General features: G+C 42.4%; 1 protein-coding gene and 1 pseudogene across 2 annotated transcripts in view; both read right to left on the bottom strand.

Annotated features, from left to right (window-relative positions):
* Positions 1–6,687: 6,687 nt before the first annotated feature.
* LOC141097054 (deoxynucleotidyltransferase terminal-interacting protein 1-like) lies at positions 6,688–18,059 on the bottom strand (annotated as a pseudogene).
* PPIH (peptidylprolyl isomerase H) overlaps positions 17,582–22,092 on the bottom strand; it is a 49,545-nt gene continuing 45,034 nt past the window's right edge. For both annotated transcript variants that reach the window (XM_073584031.1, XM_073584030.1), the window contains 2 exons: positions 19,588–19,662; positions 17,582–17,862 (listed from right to left, as the gene is read on the bottom strand). In XM_073584031.1, the coding sequence (XP_073440132.1) occupies positions 19,594–19,662 (69 nt within the window). In that variant the 3' untranslated portion in view covers positions 17,582–17,862; positions 19,588–19,593. The remainder of the gene's footprint in view (positions 17,863–19,587; positions 19,663–22,092) is intronic.

Genomic DNA, 22,092 nt, shown 5'->3' on the forward strand with positions numbered 1-22,092 from the left:
ATGATGCTGTGTTGTGGCTCGTTTTTTGCGGGACAAGATGAAGTTTTCAGCGGTACCATGGATATTTATATGCGTCTTTTTGATCGCGCGTTATTGCACTTTTTGTTCGGTGGTATGATAATAAATCATTATTTTTTGCTTCGTTTTTTATTTTTATTTTTTAAGGGGTTCGCTAAAGGGGTTAACTAATGGGACAGTTTTATAGGGCAGGTCATTACGGACGCGGCGATACCAAATATGTGTACTTTTATTGTTTTGTTTTTTTTTTATTTTATGACACATTGTGCCGGGTGTCAGCTATGATAATTAGCTGACACTCGGCCGCGATCAGCGGCGCTCACCACGTGGGCGCCGCTGATCGCGATGACGTAATATTCCATCCATGGTAATTAGGTCCATGGTCACATGGACGGAATATTACGTCAATTGTAGGTAAGGGGTTAAATAGCCCGCCAAATTGAGGTGACAGATTCACTTTAATCTATCTGATAAAATACTTACCAGTGATCAAACCAAGGTTTTGAGCCTCAGTTTAAATTTTTCCTCTGTGGCCAACTTTGATTGCCTTACAGCTATCAAAGATGTTCACTTCTTTAGTCGTTAATTGCTCCTAGAAATACTTTTCTAAACCTGATATAAGTTTTTTTTTTATTCCTGGAGCCTCACCTGAATAAAAAGAATTTTAGAATCATTGTTTGCTGAACAAGAAGGCCTCACTGATCCAAAATTTATACCTAACATTAAAGAAATAGCAACAACTGCCTGTAAATCCAATATGTCACCAGGTAAACAACATACGGTAGGTGTATTCAAGAACTTAATTATTGAAGAGACGTTTCTGTCAACACCTGACCTTCATCAGTCATCTGGATAGAGGAGATCTCTGTTGAAGTGCTTCCTGTCTTTGCAGTGGACACTGCAGACCCTCACACAGCGCGCTTCCACACAGATCTCCTTTATCCATGTGACTGATGAAGGTCAGGTATTGACCGAAACATCTCTTAATTTTCTGGAATTTCTGCATTTCAATAAAAAAGTTGTTGAATACACCTATACAAGTGCCAAGTATTTCGACATCGCAGCGGACGGATTTGGTTATCCTACTTGTGCACCACCAACATTCCAGAAGTGCCGTGTTTTAATAATTACCAGGTAAACAACAGATACAAACTGACTTATTAAAACATATTTTTTTTACTAAATACATCTATAAAAACCAGTAGAATCAATCAACAATAGGACAGGAAGCATCCAAAAAAATCAACACAGACTGTAAGTCAAGACAATCCAAATTGGTCAATTGGACTCATATAAGGAATCGATAAGACCCATGTTGGTCAGACACCAGAAACCTGTTAAATAAAGTGCTGATAGTGCAATAGTATACAACAGTATTTGAGTGCAGTAGTAAGCAAATAGTAATATAATGTGCATTCTCATATTTCAAAGAACTGAATACGGTAAATGCATTTAAATTACAGAGTTCTTAGTAATAATGTTTTTTGATCAAAAATAGCATAAAAACCATCCCACCGTCGTCTCTGATCGGGACAGTCCCACACTGCTTTATGGCCAATGTGAACATGAGTTTATGTGCTGCATGTATACCAACTTAGACCAAGCTCAATTTTTGTGTTTTTTTATCTTTGTACTTTTGCATTCTGTGCAAGCCGGGGTGTGGCCTCCCTCTTCTGAGCTGAAAATTGTATTTAAAAGCTTCTCCAGACTGGTGTCCACTGGTTGGGATCCGGTCCTTTTGTCTGCTCCTATTCACACACTGAGGTCAACTCTGACACATGGTAAGGTTTTTAATATTAGACAGTGTAGGACCACCCCGATCAGAGTCATCTTGTCAACGTTGGGACGGCTTTTACACTATTTTTCATCAAAAACAGTATTACTAAGAACTCAGTAATTTAAATGCACTTTTGATTTTTACTTATTTAGTTACAGCAGGGTTTTTGATCATTTTGTCTCTTGTAGGTTTTGTATGCGTTATGGTCAATGAGAACATGCGTTTATGTGCTGCATGTATACCAACTGAGACCAAGCTCAATTTTTGTGTTATATATAGTATATTTATATATATTTACAGTATACTTTTAACAAATAGTAATAATAAATAACATTGGTAGTACCGTTTGCTGTTCATCATATTTTGCACTTTGCACCTTGCACTTGTGACCACTGTTTATTTTGCACTTTTTATAATTTGGTTTACATTTTTCACTTTTTACTGCACTTTTATTTTTTTCATTTTAATAAATTGTATTTTTTTATATTTTTTAGCCGTTTACATTTATCTGCATTTTTATATTTACACTTACATTTGTGTGTATATTATTGTCCTATGGATATTATTGTTTTCTGTTTGTGTATTATGTTCTGCTATGTATTTACAGTATATGTACTGTATATATATGGTTGGTTTGTATTTTATTTTTTCAGAGCTGTAATAATAAAAATTCTCCACAAGATGGCAACAGAGATACAAACTGTATTACATATACAGTACATATTCTCTGCATCTGTCAGCCTTCTGTATAACATTAGCCCCTTAACCCCTTCCCAACCTTTGACGCCACGTAGGCATCATGAAAAGTTGTGCCAATACGACCCATGACGCCTATGCGGCGTCATGAATTGATTGCCCCCCGCGGGTCGGGTGACCGGGGTCACTGAAAGGTCACCCGACCCGCACACAAAGGATCCTTCATAGTTAACGCCAGGGGGCGTGGCTTAGCCCCACGTGCCTACGATTGCTCTGATTGGCTGTTAAAAGTGAAATTTGGCGAAATATTAAAATATTACAATCCAGCCATGACCGATGCTGAAATAGCATCGGACATGGCTGGAGACCGAGACCCGACCCCCCCCACACCGACTGACGGCACCGATCGGCTGCCGCCACCGTCTGATGGTATCACCATAATCTGCCCCCCCCGCCTTCCCTCCGCTCCCCCCGCCCTCCGATCACCGCCTCTCACCCTCCATGGTGCCTCTGAACTCCCTCCAGCCGTTCCGGTGTCCCGCCGTCCAGCATCATGGGCGCCGTCATCTTGGAAGATGGCGGGCGCATGTGCAGTGCGCCGAATCGAATCTGCAACACTGCAGATTCATTCATTTATTTTGATCACTGTGATAAACTTTCACAGTGATCAAAATAAAAAAAAAGTAAATCACCGCCCCCCCTTATCACCCCCAAAGGTAGGGACAAATAATAAAATAAAGAAAATATATATATTTTTTTTTCCATTAGGGTTAGGGTTAGGGCTAGGGTTTGGGTTGGAATTAGGGTTAGAAATAGGGTTAGGGTTGGAATTAGGATTAGGGTTGGAATTAGGGTTGGGATTAGGGTTAGGGTTGTAATTAGGATTGGGATTAGGGGTGGGTTGGGGTTGGTATTAGGGTTAGGGGTGGGTTGGGGTTGGAATTAGGGGTGGGTGGGGGTTGGGATTAGGGTTAGAGTTGGGATTAGGGTTAGGGGTGTGTTGGGGTTAGAGGTGTGGTTAGGGTTATGATTACGGTTGGGATTAGGGTTAAGGGTGTGTTGGGGTTAGGGTTGGAGATAGAATTGAGGGGTTTCCACTGTTTAGGCACATCACGGGGTCTCCAAACGTGACATAGCGCCACCATTTATTCCAGCCAATTTTGCGTTCAAAAAGTCAAACAGTGCTCCCTCCATTTCGAGCCCCGACATGTGCCCGAACAGTGGTCCCCCCCACATATGGGGTACCAGCGTACTCAGGACAAACTGGACAACAACTTTTGGGGTCCAATTTCTCCTGTTACCCTTGTGAAAATAAAAAATAGTGGACTAAAAATCATTTTTTGAGGAAAAAAAATATTTTTTATTTTCACGGCTCTGCATTATAAACTTCTGTGAAGCACTTGGGGGTTCAAAGTGCTCACCTCACATCTAGATTAGTTCCTTGGGTGGTCTAGATTCCAAAATGGGGTCACTTGTGGGGGGAGTTTCCACTGTTTAGGTACATCAGGGCCTCTTCAAACGTAACATCATGCCCGCAGACCATTCCATCAAGTCAGCATTTCAAAACGTCACTACTTCCCTTCCGAGCCCCAACGTGTGCCCAAACAGTGGTCCCCCCCCCCACATATGGGGTACCAGCAACCTCAGGACAAGCTGGACAACAACTTTTTGGGTCCAATTTATCCTGTGATCATTGTGAAAATAAAAAATAGCGGGCTAAAAAATCATTTTTTGAGGAAAAAAAAATATTTTTATTTTCAGTGCTCTGCGTTATAAACGTCTGTGAAGCACTTGGGGGTTCAAAGTGCTCACTATGCATCTAGATAAGTTCGTTAGGAGGTCTAGTTTCCAAAATGGGGTCACTTGTGGGGGAGCTCCAAAGTTTACGCACACAGGGGCTCTGCAAGCACGACATGGTGTCAGCTAATGATTGGAGCTAATTTTTCATTCAAAAAGTCAAATGACGCTCCTTCCCCTCTGAGCCCTGACGTGCGCCCAAACAGTGGTTCACCACCATATATGGGGTACCAGCGTACTCAGGACAAACTGGACAACAAATTTTGGGGTCCAATTTATCCTGTTACCCTTGGGAAAATAAAAAATAGCAGGCTAAAAAATCATTTTTGAGGAAAAAAAAATAATTTTTTATTTTCATGGCTCTGCGTTTATAAACTTCTGTGAAGCACTTGGGGGTTCAGAGTGCTCACTACACATCTAGATAAGCTCCTTGGGGGTTCTAGCTTCCAAAATGGGGTCACTTGTGGGGGTTTCTACTGTTTAGATACATCAGGGGCTCTGCAAACGCAACATGACGCCCGCAGAACATTCCATCAAAGTCTGCATTCCAAAATGGCGCTCCTTCCCTTCTGAGCTCTCCCATGCTCCCAAACAGTGGTTGCCCCCCACATATGGAGTATCGGTGTACTCAGAACAAATTGCACAACAACTTTTGTGGTTCAATTTCTCCTGTTAGCCTTGTGAAAATAGAAAATAGCGGGCTAAAAAATCATTTTTGAGCAAAAAAAAAATGATTTTTTATTTTCACTGCTCTGCGTTATAAACTTCTGTGAAGCACTTGGGGTTCAAAGTGCTCACCACACATCTAGATAAGTTCCTTCATGGGTCTAGTTTCCAAAATGGGGTCACTTGTGGGGGAGCTCCAATGTTTAGGCACACAGGGGCTCTCCAAACTTGACATGGTGTCCGCTAACAATTGGAGCTAATTTTCCAATCAAAAAGTCAAATGGCGCTCCTTCCCTTCCGGGCCCTGCCGTGCGCCCAAACAGTGGATTATGACCACATATGAGGTATCGATGTACTCAGGAGAAATTGCCCAACAAATTTTATGATCCATTTTAGCCTGTTGCCCATGTGAAAATGAAAAAACTGAGGCTAAATAAAATTTTTGTGAAAAAAAGTACTTTTACGGATCAATTTGTGAAGCACCTGGGGGTTCAAAGTGCTCACTATGCATCTAGATAAATTCCTTGGAGGGTCTAGTTTCCAAAATGGGGTCACTTGTGGGGAAGCTCCAATGTTTAGGCACACAGGGGCTCTCCAAACGCGACATGGCAACCGGTAAATATTCAAGCATATTTTCCATTCAAAAAGTCAAAAGGTGCTCCTTCCCTTCTGAGCCCTGCCGTGCACCCAAACAGTGGTTTATGACCACATATGAGGTATCAGTGTACTCAGGAGAAATTTTCCAACAAATTTTAGGATCTATTTTATCCTGTTACCCATGTGAAAATGAAAAAATTGATGCTAAAAGAAAATTTTTGTCGGAAAAATTAAAATGTCCATTTTTTCCTTCCACGTTGCTTTAGTTCCTGTGAAGCACCTGAAGGGTTAATAATCTTCTTGAATGTAGTTTTGAGTAGCTTGAGGGGTGCAGTTTTTAGAATTGGGTCACTTTTGGGTATTTTCTGCCATATAGACCCCTCAAAGTGACTTCAAATGTGAGGTGGTCCCTAAATAAAATGGTTTTGTAAATTTTGTTGTAAAAATGAGAAATCGCTGGTCAAATTTTAACCCTTATAACTTCCTAACAAAAAAAAATTTGGTTCCCAAAGTTGTGCTGATGTAAAGTAGACATGTGGGAAATGTTATTTATTAACTATTTTGTGTCACATAACTCTCTGGTTTAACAGAATAAAAATTCAAAATTTGAAAATTGCAAAATTTTCAAAATTTTTGCCAAATTTCCATTTTTTTTTCCACAAATAAATGCAAAAATTATCGACCTAAATTTAGCACTAACATGAAGCCCAATATGTCACGAAAAAACAGTCTCGGAATCGCTAGGATGCATTGAAGCATTCCTGAGTTATTATCTCATAAAGGGACATTGGTCAGAATTGCAAAAAATGGCCAGGTCATTAAGGTCAAAATAGGCTGGGTCATGAAGGGGTTAAAGGGAATCTGTCACCCCATTTTTCAACCAAGAGCTGCTGGCACCGACATCAGGGGCTTATCTACAGCATTCTGTAATGCTGTAAATAAGCCCCCGATGTAACATAGTAACATAGTTATTAAGGTTGAAGGAAGACTTTAAGTCCATTTAGTTCAACCCATATCCTATACTAACTTGCCCTAACATGTTGATCCAGAGGAAGGCAAAAAAAACCCATGTGGCAAACAGTAAGCTTCACATTGGGGAAAAAAATTCCTTCCCGACTCCACATACGGCAATCAGACTAGCTCCCTGGATCAACGCAATATTCATTATACAGATGCTCATCTCTATTTGACAAATCAAGGATATCTGCTTCCAAAAGTATATACACCATTTTACCACCGGTAGGCTCTCTTGTACTGATTTTCTGTCAACCACTGTTTGTCTTGAGGGCCAACTGAATACTTAAAAAGCTGTGGATGTTTTAGATAAATCCATCCCCTGGTCCCTCCCATTCCTAAAGCCTTATTAGCCCGTGATCCCAGCACAAAGTTGGTTGTGTCATTGAGTCTTGCGGGATCCCACTTTGGCCCTTCACGTCTGATAGGATCACCAGCTTTGGGTTTTAAAGATGTAAGTCCTGAGGAATTCCGCTCATTTAATGAGCTTTGTCCTGGGGGGGCGCCCCTTTCTCTTTTTGGGCACTGGACTCCTCCGCAGAAATGATTCATCTTCCACTACTCTTGTTATCTTCACAAAGCTCCCCTCTAACACAGGCTTTACTATAGCCTTGTCTCGATCTGTAAACAGCACCTTGGCCTGCTCCAGACAACTACGGCAAGTCTCCCGAATTAGCTGTTCTGGGTCCACCTGATCTCCGACATTCTACCTCACATTTTGGCAGCTTTCTGGAAGAACTTCATATATTTATCGAAAACACCTTGAATTTCCTCATTGATGTTCGGCTGCAGAACTGCATGCAGCAGATCCATGGAGACTACTGGGTCAGTAAAACTGACTGCAACATTAGCACGGCACCCCCTACGCTGCACTTGCCTGTGCTTGATCATGATATTCCACGGGTTCGGTGATGCTCAGTAATCGGTGTCTCCATCCTCCTCTCCACGGCTCTGGCCCTTCACTTCCGAATTGTTACTCGTCCCCCGATGTAACCTGAAAGAGAAGAAAAAGGAGTTATATTATACTCACCGGGGGGCGGTCTGGCCTTGGTCCTATGGGTGTTGCTGTCCGGCGCCTCCCATCTTCTAACGGTGACGTCCTCTTCTTTGCTGTCTGTCGTGGGGCAGGCGCACTGCTCTGTCCTGTTGAGGTCAGAGCAGAATACTGCAGTGCACAGGCGCCGGACCTCTCCCGGCGCCTGCACATTTCAGAACTCTACTCTGCCCTCAATAGGACAGAGCAGTGCACCTGCACAGGAGCCACAACAGGAAGGAAAGAAGAGGACAGCATCGCTAGAAGATGGGAGGCGCTGGACTGGACCGCGACACCCATCGGACCAAGACCGGACCGAACGCCGGGGTGAGTATAATCTAAATTTTTTTTCTTATCTTTCAGGTTACATCGGGGGCTAATCTACAGCATTACAGAATGCTGTAGATAAACCCCTGATGTCGGTGTCGGCAGCTCTTAGTCGAAAAATGGGGTGACCGATTCCCTTTAACGACCACCGATAAGCATTAAAATGTCGGTCATTAAGGTGCCTTATTCACTCATGACTGATCGGGAATATGGGTACAGTGCTGCCCAGCTGCTGCAATTCCTGCGGGTGTCAGCTGTACATGAGCAGCTGTTCTTTTTGTAAAATATTGATTTTAGTGTGTAAACATAGCAACGCAAAAAAAAATTTAAATCTGGTATTGCTGTGATCGTAGTGACCTGATTAACAAATGAGTCTTATCACTTTTACTGCAAAAATATAAATGAAGGGCGATCAAAAAATATTATGTACCCCAAAATGATACAAAAAAAATCTGCAACTTGTTCCGCACAAAATAAGCCCTCATACAGCTCTGATCACCAAAAATAAAAAAATTATAGCTCTCAGAATATGGTAAATAAAAAAACACTTTTTATTAAAAAAAAAAAAGCATTTTTACTGTGTGATAGTTTTTTTAGGTTTGACTGCTATGTAAATCTGGTATCGCAGTGATCGCACAGACCGAAAGAATAAATCTGCCTTATCACTTATACCATACGGTGAACCGCGCAAATATTAAAATAAGAAATATTCTTGTACTGCTGTCTAATTGTTCATTCTACCTCCCAAAAATCTGAATAAGGCTTGGCTCACATTTATCCAGCGCTGTCCACTGAGCGTTTACATTGGGGTTTCCGTTTAAATTCCCCAAAACAGCAATTCAGACAAAAAACCCTGATGGAACTCATGCACAATATATCACAAAAGTAAGTACACCCCTCACAAATTTGTAAATATTTTATTATATATTTTCATGGGAGAACACTGAAGATTTGACACTTTGATGCAAAGTGAAGTAGTCCGTGTAATAATAATAATGTTTATTTTTATATAGCGCTAACATATTCCGCAGCACTTTACAGTTTGCACACATTTTCATCACTGTCCCCAATGGGGCTCACAATCTAAATTCCCTATCAGTATGTCTTTAGAGTGTGGGAGGAAACCGGAGTGCCCAGAGGAAACCCACGCAAACACGGGGAGAACATACAAACTCCTTGCAGATGTTGTCCTTGGTGGGATACGAACCCAGGACCACTGAGCCACTGTGCTGCCCCTACAGCCTGTATATCAGTGTAAATTTTGTGTTCCCTCTAAATAACTCAGCACACAGCCATTATTGTCTAAACTGCTGGCAAGAAAAACGTCAGTACACCCTATGTGAAAATGGCCAAATTGTGGCCAAATTTTCACTATTTTGTGCAGCCCCAATTATTTGGGCATGGAGTTCACTAGAGCTTCACAGGTTGAAAATGGAATTCTCTTCCACTCCTCCCAGACAACATTACAGAGCAGGTGGATGCTAGAGACCTTGTGTTTGAGGATACCCCACAGATGCTCAATAGGGTTTAGGTCTGGAGACATGCTTGGCCAGTCGAGCACATTTACCCTTAGCTTCTTTAGCTAAGCAGTGGTCATCTTGGAGGGGTGTTTTGGGGTTGTATCATGTTGGAATACTGCCCTGTGGCTCAGTTTCTGTGGGGAGGGGATCATGCTCTGCTTCAGTATGTCACAGTACATTTGCCATTCATGGTTACCTCAATAAACTGTAGCTCCGCAAAGCCAGCAGCACTCATGCAACCCCAAACCATGACACTACCACCACGAATGACTGTAGGCAGGACACACCTGTCTTTGTACTCCACAACCTCACTGTATAGTACCCCCCCACACACAGTATACTGACCCCTTTGTAGCCCCCAAACTGTTTTATAGCTCCAACACCGTAAGATGGCCCCCCACTCTGTACAAAGACCATACATTAGCTCCCACACTGTATGATGGCCCCTTCACTGTATGATGGACCCCCTCACTGTAATCCCCACATTGTATGACGGTCCCCTAAATAACTTCCATATAGTATAATGCACACCTCATGGGCCTCTATATAGTATAATGCACTCCTCATAGGCATCTATATAGTATAATGAACTCCCCACACACCTCTCTATACACTGCTCAAAAAAATAAAGGGAACACTTAAATAACAGAATATAACTCCAAGTGAATCAAACTTCTGTGAAATACAACTGTCCACTTACGAAGCAACAATGATTGACAATCAATTTCAAATGCTGTTGTGCAAATGGAATATACAACAGATGGAAATTATTGGCAATTATCAAGACACACCCAATAAAGGAGTGGTTCTACAGGTAGGGACCACAGGCCACATCTCAATACCAATGCTTTCTGTCTGATGCTTTGGTCACTTTTGAATGTTGGTTGTGCTTTCACACTCGTGGTAGCATGAGACGAACTCTACAACCCATACAAGTTGCTCAGGTATTGCAGCCCATCCAGGATGGCACATCAATGCGAGCTGTAGCAAGAAGGTTTGCGGTTTCTGTCAGCGTAGTATCCAGAGGCTGGAGGTGCTACCAGGAGACAGGCCAGTACACCAGGAGACGTGGAGGGGGCCGAAGGAGGGCAACAACCAAGCAGCAGGACCGCTACCTCCACCTTTGTGCAAGGAGGAACAGAAGCACTGCCAGAGCCCTGCAAAATGACCTCCAGTAGGCCACAAATGTGCATGTGTCTGCACAAACGGTTAGAAATCGACTCCACGAGGATGGTCTGAGGGCCCGACGTTCACAGATGGGGGTTGTGCTCACAGCGCAACACCATGCAGGATGCTTGGCATTTGCCACAGAACACCAGGACTGACAAATTCCCCACTGGCGCCCTGTGCTCTTCACAGATGAAAGCAGGTTCACACTGAGCACATGTGACCGACGTGACAGTCTAGCAATGCCACAGAGAGCAATCTGCTGCCTGCAATATCCTTCAGCATGACCGGTTTGGCAGTGGGTCAGTAACAGTTTGGGATGGCATTTCTTTGGAGGGCCACACAGCCCTCCATGTGCTCACCAGAGGTAGCCTGACTGCCATTAGGTACCCAGATGAGATCCTCAGACCCCTTGCGAGACCATATGCTGGTGTGGTTGGCCCTGGGTTCTTCCTAATGCAAGACAATGCCAGACCTCATGTGGCTGGAGTGTGTTAGCAGTTCCTGCAAGATGAAGGCATTGAAGCTATGGACTGGCCCACCCATTCCCCAGACCTGAATCCGATTGAGCACATCTGGAACATCATGTCTCGCTCCATTCACCATCGTCATGTCACACCACAGGCTGTCCAGGAGTTGGCGGATGCTTTAGTACAGGTCTGGGAGGAGATCCCTCAGGAGAACATCTGCCACCTCATCAGTACCATGCCCAGGCATTGTAGGGAGCTCATACAGGCATGTGGAGGCCACACACGCTACTGAGCATCATTTCCTTGTCTTGAGGCAGTTCCACTGTAGTTGGATCAGTCTGTAATTTGATTTTCCATTTTGATTTGGAGTATCATTCCAAATTGATATCTCCATGGGATATTAAGTTTGATTTACGTTGATCATTTTTAGGTTTTATTGTTCTCAACACATCCCATTATGTAATGAATAAAGATTTGGAACTGGAATATTTCATTTAGTAATATCTAGGATGCAGTATTTTAGTATTCCCTTTATTTTTGTGAGCAGTGTAGTATAATGCACTCCCCATAGTCTTCTATATAGTATAATGCATTTCCCATAGGTCTCTATATACAGTAGTATAAGGCACTCTCTATATGCCTCTATATACACTGTTCAAAAAAATAAAGCAACACTCAAATAACACATCCTAGATCTAAATGAATGAAATATTCTCATTGAATACTTTGTTCTGTACAAAGTTGAATGTGCTGTCAACATAATCACACAAAAATCATCAATGGAAATCAAATTTTTGAACCAATGGAGGCTTGGATTTGGAGAGACCCCCAAAATGAAAGTGGAAAGAAGTCAAAATGAAAATCAAAACAAGACAAAATTAAAGTGGAAACAAGTCAAAATGATATTCAGTAGTGTGTGTGGCCTCCACGTGCCTGTATGACCTCCCTACAACGCCTGAGCATGCTCCTGATGAGGTTGCGGATGTTCTCCTGAGGGATCTCCTCCCAGACCTGGACTAAAGTATCCATCAACTCTTGGACAGTCTGTGGTGCAACGTGACGTTGGTGGATGGAGCGAGACATGCTGTCCCAGATATGTTCAATCGGATTCAGGTCTGGGGAACGGGCAGGCCAGTCCATAGCTTCAATGCCTTCATCTTGCAGGAACTGCTGACACACTCCAGCCACATGAGTCTGGCATTGTGTTTCATTAGGAGGAACCCAGGGCCAACCGCACCAGCATATGGTCTCACAAGGGGTCTCATCTAGGTACCTAATGGAAGTCAGGCTACCTCTGGTGAGCACATGGAGGGCTGTGTGGCCCTCCAAAGAAATGCCACCCCACACCATTACTGACCCACTGCCAAACTGGTCATGCTGAAGGATGTTACAGGCAGCAGGTTCACACTCAGCACATGTGACAGATGTGACAGAGTCTGGAGACGCCGTGGAGAGTGATCAGCTGCCTGCAACATCCTTCAGCATGACAGAACATCCAACTTTGTACAGAACAAAGTATTCAATGAGAATATTTCATTAATTTAGATTTAGGATGTGTTGAGTGTTCCTTTTATTTTTTTGAGCAGTGTAGTATAATACACTCCCCATATGCCTACAGTGAGGGAAATAAGTATTTGATCCCTTGCTGATTTTGTAAGTTTCCCCACGGACTAAGACATGAACAGTCTATAATTTTAAGGGTAGCTTACTTTTAACATTAAGAAATGACTGATTAATTGAGTCTGTGAACAGGAGTCTTTCATAAAGGTGAATGTAAGACAGCTGTCTTTAGTGCAGGTAACAAGTTGATTAGGAGCATCTAACTGGTCTGTAGGAGCCAGAACGCTTAATGGTTGGTAGGGGGATCAAATACTTATTTCTCACTGTAAAATGCAAGTAAATTTTATATAATTTATTCAATGTGATTTTCTGAATTTTAGTTTTGATATTCTATCTCTCAATGTTAAAATCAACCTACCCTTAAAATTATAGACTATCCATGTCTTTGTCAAACTTACAAAATCAGCAAGAGATCAAATACTTATTTTCCCCACTGTATATAATGTACGCCTCATTAGTTTCTATATAGTATAATGCACTCCCCATAGGCCTTCATATAGTATAATGCACTCCCCATAGGTGTCTATATAGTATAATGCACTCTCCATAGGCCTTTATATAGTATAATGCACTCCCCAAAGGCTTACATAAAATGTAATGCACTCCCCATAGGCCTCTATATAGTATAATGCACTCCCCATAGGCCTAAATATATTGTTTAATGCACTCCACATAGGCCTCCATATAGTGTAATGCTCTCCCCATAGGCCTCCATATAGTTTAATGCACTCATATGCCTCTATATAGTATAATTCACTCCCAATAGACCTTCATATAGTATAGTGCACTTTCCATAGGCCTTCATATAGTATAGTGCACTTCCCTTTAGGCCTCTATATATAATGCACTCCCCATAGGCCTTCATATAGTATAATGCACTCATAGGTCTCTATATAGTATAATTCCCAAGAGGCCTTCATATAGTATAGTGCACTTCCCATAGGCCTCTATATAGTATAATGCACCACCCATGTGTTTATGTAGTATAATAATAATAATAATTTTTATTTATATAGCGCCAACATATTCCGCAGCACTTTACAATTAAGCGGGGACATGTACAGACAATAAATTCAATACAAGTTAAGACAATTCAAACAGTAACATTAGGAGTGAGGTCCCTGCTCGCAAGCTTACAATCTACAAGGAAATGGGGGGACACAGTAGGTGAGAATTGCTTGTTAATTCAGGTCTGGCAATTATAATAAATAGGGATTTTCATATAAAGCTGCATGATCCGTTCATCAGCCCGTGTGTTTAAGTGCAATAGACAAGTATCAAGTGCAGTTATCGTGTGCATGGAGGGTGTGGAGACAGATGAATAGTAGGGTGCAGATTCAGAATAATATTTGGAAGGAGGGAACAGGGCAAAGTTAGTTTGCGGAGTAGTTGATGTGGTAGGCTTGTTTGAAGAGATGGGTTTTCAAAGCGCGCTTGAATAGGTCAGGGCTAGGTATCAGTCTGATCGTCTGGGGAAGTGCATTCCAGAGAGCTGGAGCAGCACGAGAGAAGTCTTGGAGACGGAGGTGCGAGGTTCGGATTACGGGGGATGTTAGTCTTAGGTCATTTGTAGAACGGAGGGCACGTGTAGGGCGATAGACAGAGATGAGAGAGGAGATATAAGGCGGTGCAGAACAGTGGAGAGCTTTGTGGGTGAGAGAGATGAGTTTATACTGGACCCTGTAGCGAATAGGTAGCCAGTGTAATGACTGGCACAAGATGGAGGCATCGGTGAAGCGGCTGGACAGAAATATGACCCGGGCTGCCGCGTTCAAGATGGATTGGAGAGGAGAAAGTTTGGTAAGAGGGAGACCAATATGTGACGAACAGCTCACCGCTGTTCGTCCAAATACGGGCGACTGACGGGGATCCCGCTGCCACCAAAACGCGACGGACAGCGGACCCTGTGTCACCACTGTCACAATCCCACCACTGACACGGGTGTATCAGCGGACGGAGAGACGTGACACAATGCCAGCACACGGCTATCACAGGCACAGTGGGGGCTTATCTTAGTTATCCCACCACTGGCACCGTGTGACCAAAAATATCCAGCAAGCTAATCTCGCTCTACAATTTGACGCAGGGGGGGAGTTTTGGGTGCCCCACCACTGCTACCAATCTTTAAGTACTGCGGGGATTTGTGTATATCCCACTTTCTCAGTTCCACTTTGGAACTCGCAGCTCTACGGCGCCTCCCTTACCCTCAGGTCAGTCAGGGAACTGCACCTAGGATAATTAGTCGCCGGACGGGCTGCCTGTTGTGAACCGGCAATTAGGCTTCTGCAGTAAGGGAATTATCAATGCTGTGGCCGCAGCCCCTCATTCAGCAATATAAGACCCTTCTGGACTGCCAGCAAGCCGCAATAACCGTACACAACGTGCTGCCACCAGCTCCTGGTTTCTCCGCTTAAGTTATAGACTCAAGGGAAGGGTTCGAAGCCAACCCGACAAATTAGTAGCGATTATCTAACAAAGGCGTATAGTTCGATTCTTAGAGCATAGAGACAGAACTAAATAATTTTATCATTTATTCCCCGAAAAAGTAGGGCAGTGGTTACAGATAAAAGTTGGTATAAAATTGAGACATAAAATATGTACAGTACAAATATAAAATAAAGGGATTAAAAACAGAGGTACACTCACGGTTGGTCATGACTCTTTAGGCAAACCCATGCGGCTGAGAGGGGCGGAGCCACACATCTCCACTCATCTGGAGCTCTTGTCAGCACGAGGACTGGAGCTCTTCAATATCTTCAATATAATCCACTCCTCATAGGCATCTATAGTTTAATGCTCTCCCTATAAGCCTCTATATAGTATAAATTCCCCATATGCCTCTATATAGTATAATTCAGTCCCCCATAGGTCTTCATTTAGTATAATACACTACCCATAGGCCTCTATATAGTATAATGCACTCTCCATATGCCTTTATGTAGTATAATGCACTCCTCATAAGCCACTATATGTAGTATAATAATACACTCCCCACAGGCCTCTACATAGTATATTGCACTCCCCATAGGCCTAAATAAAGTGTAATGCACTCGCCATAGGCCTCTATATAGTATAATGCACTCCCCATAGGCCTCTATATAGTATAATGCACTCCCCATATGCCTCTATATAGTATAATGCACTCCCCATATGCCTCTATATAGTATAATACACTCCCCATATGCCTATAAAATGCACTCCCCATAGGGCTAAATATATAGTATAATGCACTCCCCATAGGTCTCTATATAGTATAATGCACTCCCCATAGGCCTATATAAAGTGTAATGCACTCCCTATAGGCCTCTATGTAATATAATGCACTCCCCATATGCCTCTATATAGTATAATAAACTCCCCTTATGCCTATAAAATGCACTCCCCATAGGGCTAAATATATAGCATAATACACTTCCCATATGCCTCTATATAGTATATTGCCCTCCCCATAGGCCTAAATAAAGTGTAATGCACTCCCCATAGAGCTTAATATATAGTATAATGCACTCCCCATAGGCCTCTGAACAGCATAATGCACAACCCATAAGCCTCTATATAGTATAATGCACTCCTCATATGACTCTATATAGTATAATGCATTCCCCATATGCCTCTATAATGTTTCCGCCACCAGCTTGGTAAACATTTAAGGGGCCACTGCCAAGCCGAAAGGGCGTGTTCTGTACAGAAAAAAAAAAAAAAATCTGTATTTGCCCTCTATGAAGACTGCTACCCTGAGGAACTTCTGAGAGTCTTTGTGTATGGGAATGTGATAATATGCATCCCTCAGGTCCAGGGCAGCCATAAAGAAATCTGGAAACAAGATTTTGACAGTTGTTTTTATTGACTACATCTTGAAAGTTTGAGTCTTTAGTGATTTGTTCATTTTTTTTTCAGGTTCATTATTGTCTGGTTTCTTCAACAGAAATAATGGGGAGTAGAACCCTTCTGTTTTTACGTGGGGGGGATGTCCTTTTTCCACTAAATTCAACATTTCGTGTTCCAAGGCCCGTTGTTCCTCTAGAGAGGACAGTAGAGGAATTAAAAAGAGGCTTGGGTGCCTGCCATCACTTATTTACAGGGTGCTCCAGAGCAGAGAGGGACAGGTACCGAGGAGCAGGGGCACCTATGCGTGAAGAATCATTTAGGGTGCCAACCTCCGCTGATAGGCATGTGTTGAGTTTAGGGCATTTATCACAGAGTGCACTTTTAGGTGTGGTGTCTATGTCTGGTTGGTCATCGTTTGTCCCTTTTAATCGATCTTCACGAAAAGTTATATTTTATATATTCATGGGGGTTCCCTCATTCCAGCAGTCAGTTATAATCTGGGTAACTAATATTCAGTACTGTAATTGTGTTCATTAATCATAGGCCACCGGTAGACATCAAAATGACTCCCAGGACCCTGATCTAGCAGCCATGTCAGTAGTCCACAACTGCTAGACTAAAGCTGTACAAACCGCTTCCTCCCTGTAGGAATTTCCTGCACTTCTTCTGATTCATAGGTCCAAGTGCAACATCATCATTACAATGCACCACACACAAGACATTGCACTACGCATGCTAATTAGAGGAGGTGTCAGGGATTTTGTCAGATAGGAGGAGGCTGACCGGGCCCTGCTCCAGTCGACAGGGATGACCAGGGAGGCCAGTGGACGAGGGTCGCTGGAATCTTTTTGATCACCTCTAATGACGACAATATGGCACATGGACCATTTCCAGATATTGAGTAGTATGGGTGACACAAAGGGCTGCTTATCCTCAGCATCCTTAACACTCAGTGAGTTCCCGTTATACCAAGTTCATGTCCCATAATACACACCCATATATTAAGTGTATCTTGTTTAAATATTACCAGGACCACACAATATGAAACAGATTTACATTTTTCTCACTTTATTTAGAAAAAGATACCCAAAATACATCAGATTTTACAAATAAAATAGTAAACGTGGTCATTCACATAGTAATGGCCCAGTAGATAAAGTCCATTATGTCTACAAAATGTAATCCAAAAGAAAAAAAAAAAAATAGTCTCCTCCACATTGAGAACCTTTTGGCAGGCTGCCTGCATGTTGTTATGTGCAGCCCCATTACATGTAGAAATTACACGAGAGCCGCTCTGTCTTCCTGTGAAACATGAGATCTGGGGAAGGACATCTGGAAAATGAAAAATTACAGAATGACTTAATGGCAGTGATGAGGTCTGAAACAGAACATGTATCATACCCTAAATGAAGGCATGAAGCAAAATATCTTTAGGTTAAAGAAGCACTCCTCCTCCCATCAAAGTTGTTATCCTCTTAATATATTGCAGTCAACATATTATACAGTACTGAGTGCTTACAATTGCTCATTTTGCCTTTCTACCCAGCTGATTCTTCTCTTTTCTCTGCTTTATGTCGAAACAGGAAGTCTCTTGTCCCTGCTCCATCCTACCCAGCCAGGGACATTTGCAGAGACTCATGACTTGTGCAGAGAAAATTGACCTCCTGTTCTTACATAGAGCTTAGAAGGATTCAGATAATCGTTTTTTAAACATGTGATGTCACAGACATAATGGAAAGCAGAAGAATTAGCTGGGTAGAAAGGGAAATGAGCAATTGTAAGTACACACAGTGCTATATAATATGATGACTGCAATATATTAAGAGAATAAAACTTTGATGGGGGCGCATCTTTAACACTGTAACCACACTGCTCTGCATACAGTGATTCTCAAAGTGACCATAACACTAGTTAAAGGGGTTGTTCAGGTCAAAAATTAATCCGAAAATTAACTTAAAATAATATACTTAACATAAGAAAAGTTTTCTGATCTAAAATTTGGAGACAATAATGGATCCTGGTGTAGGCATTGAGCAAGGCTAGGCATCAGTTGACTGAATCTGCTAGGTCTATTTATTGGCTTCTTCTTTTCTTGGTCTCTGACATCTCAAACACTATGTGAAACAGGAACTCGAGAAGTGAGCCATGGGCTGCACTACGAGGAGTATTTTCTTTGGATAAAACTTTCAATAAAATAATCTACGGTATATTGTTGTATATAAGAAGGGTTCATATACTTCACATAACAAAAGGTCTCCTGATCTCAAGTTCGCAGACAGTCTCCCGAAGCCAGCAATGTTGGGTGGCACTTGCTTTGATGATTCCTCTATAAGTGTCTATTTTTCAGCCCTTTCTTTTACTTGGTCTCTGACTTTCCAAAAAGTTTATGTGAGGCAGAAACATAAGCGGTGAGCACTGTTGTCCGAGAGGATTGTCTCTGCTTAAAAACCTCAACAGTATTATCTAGGCAGATGTACTAGACTAGTATACACCGATATCTCTCTATCTGCTGGTACATTACGGGGGTTGTCTCATGAGAGACATTTGTGACATATCTATTGGATGTGTTATAAAATCTCGCCTTTTGGGACCTGCTCCTATCTCGAGATCCCTTGTTCCAACTGGTGTCCGACCAGCAGTGAGTGGCGATGTGGTGGAACATGAGCCTTCGCGGGCAGGGTCCTCTCTCCTCCTGTACCAGTTATGACTTGTATTGTTTAACATTATTGTACTTTTTATTATGTATACCCCTCCTTACATGTAAAGCGCCATGGAATAAATGGCGCTATAACAATAAATAATAATAATATACTGTCTCTCTCCATTTATTGCTATGGGTGTCGGTCTGAAGGCTGGAATGTTGACAATTCTCTATGCCACCTTTTGTTATTAATGCTTGATTTATTTAGTTAAGAAGCTGGCTGCATCCAGGTGAAGTATTCCGTATATGTTCTATCAGATCACATACACAAGACCGCATACTTCATGTATATGACTATATGGTGCTCAGAAGCTTCAGCTTATTATGTTATGTCAGAATACACATTTACCGCTCACCTGCAATTACATTTCTCCACACTGGGCAATGACAACAGGCAGTTTGGGTTTATTGTTGGGGCCAGTAGGAACATTCTGCAAAGAGAAAGTTGCAGGTCATGTACATTACAGATGTTTACACTGTTCCTTCCCAGCACCATAAAATCCTGGCATTCCGGTAGTCGACTATCGCATTCACTCCCTGCAGAGTTTCTGAGTCTCCATCCCAGGCAATCAACGACTACAGTCTGTCAGTACAAAGACATGTTACCATCTTCCCATTAAAAAAAACAAAAAAAAAAAACTAAAAGGTTGAGACACTTGCCAAGCTAGACCCTTTCAAAGATACAAAAGGACACAATGAGATTTGTAGATGTTCTAGGTATCCTACAAGGTGAAACTAAATTGTACATGTTTATTCACACATCAGATGTCGAAACAATCTTGCAAAGTTATATGTCAATAGACCCTAAACCCGATGCACCACCAAGGCCACGTGCACACAGAGAATTTATGAGCCAGTCAAAAGCTGAATTTTCTAGTGGAAACTGCTTTGGGAAACGCTCCTCCGTTAGGCAATGTGCACAGTTTTTAATCACAAAAACTCCAAATCCCCCTCAAAAACCTTGGCGGTTCTGCTCAGTTTTGCTTTGAAACAATGACTGTGTGCACATAACCTTGCAGAGATTTTGAAAGAGTTTTTTTCTTTCCCGGAAGCTTAGCGTTTGGAGCGCTTTCCATCAGAAGTCACAACAATGGCATGTATTTTTTTCCACCAGGCATTTTAAAAACCTGAAGTAGAAGTAAATGTTTGAAATACTCAAAGTATGAGCAGCAAAGCGGGTTCACAGGAGAAAAGAATAGGAGTCTTTCAGGGGTTTTTGAAGACATCTTTCAGATGTCTTTTAAAGTTGATTAATTCCCAAAATCTTAAATAAAATCCCTCTGTGTGCACATAGTCTTAGATCGCAATATGCAACAAAAGTTATATGCAAGCGAAAGGTCTGGTAAAAAAAAACAAAAAAAACACACGAAACAAACCTCGTAGCTTTTCCACTGTTCCAACATATTACATGTCCTCTGGCAGTCACTGTTTCCTGGACTCATTCAGCACAATGGCCAAGTTTCATTTTCTGGCACCAGCCGTGGCCGATCGCAGCCGTGGCCAGCAATTAGCTGAACAGTTATTGCCTGTATGTGAATAGGAAGCAGAGGCCGCCAGGGAACACAGAATGTGCCAGCAGTATTGAATGACTTTACACTAACACTTTCCCTGTCAAGCACGTATTTCTTACATAGTGGCCACTCAGTAGCCAAGGATGTGTGACATACGTCTTGACTACTAGTACTAATAGTCATATGTCAGCTTGAATAGCAGATAATAATAAGGCGAGATCCAGGACTCTCTGATGCTCTGCAGTAACTACAAACTGTCAATTTAAGGCCACGTTCACACATTCAGTATTTGATCAGTATTATACATACGTGGTCAAAATTGTTGGTACCCCCCGTTTAATGACAGAAAAACCCACAATGGTCACAGAAATAACTTGAATCTGACAAAAGTAATAAATAAAAAAATCTATGAAAATGAGCAAATGAAAGTCAGACACTGGTTTTCAACCATGCTTCCACAGAATTAAAGAAAGAAAAAAAAAAAAACTGAAATGGGCCTGGACAGAAATGATGGTACCCTTAGCTTACAGTATATACTCGCGTATAAGCCGAGATTTTCAGCCCATTTTTTGGGCTGAAAGACCTCCCCCCCCCCCCCCCTCGGCTTATACACGAGTCAAATACGCTAGGGAGTTGGCGGGGGAGGGGGAGCGGGGGTGTTAGATCATAGTGACCCCCCCGGCGCATCTCTGCAGCCCCCTGCTTGCTCCCTTCCTTCCAAAATATAATGACACGTCACTCCTCAAATTATGGTGGTGCCCGGATAAGGGTAATCCATCCTTAATCTATGTGAAAATTTAATCCGGCACTCAAAAGATCAATGCGCATTTTTCATCGGCTCCCACCCGTTACTGCACAGCGCATCTGCATCAGATTGTCTCCTATGACCTATTCATGATTCTCCCGTGATTTCTCTCTTCTAATGGGCTTCAATCTTAAACCGTCTGATGAAGGTCAATGAATAGACCGAAACGTCATGTTTTTTGGATTATGCCCTCTGAAATAAAATAAAATATTCATTATTAGCATTGATCTTTTGAGTCCCTTCCTTCAGCGGTCACGTGGTACCGCTCATTAAAGTCATGAATATGTGCATATTTATGACTTTAATGAGCAGTACCACGTGACCGCTGAAGGAAGGGAGACCATGGGAGAACGGGGCTGCAGAGACCGCGCCAGGAGGGGGTAAGTATTGCGAGATTCACCTGTCCCCGTTCCATTGCTGCTCGCCGCTGTCTGCTGCATCCTCTGTTAGTGACATTCAGGCAGCAGAGGGCGCGATGACGTAGTTAGTGCGCGTCGCGCCCTCTGCTGCCTAAACGTCACTGACAGAGGACGCAGCAGACAGCG

This window comes from Dendrobates tinctorius, unplaced genomic scaffold (genome assembly GCF_039654945.1).
Source record: "Dendrobates tinctorius isolate UK_male_01 unplaced genomic scaffold, ASM3965494v1 ptg000083l, whole genome shotgun sequence".
NCBI classification, from domain to species: Eukaryota; Metazoa; Chordata; class Amphibia; order Anura; family Dendrobatidae; genus Dendrobates; species Dendrobates tinctorius.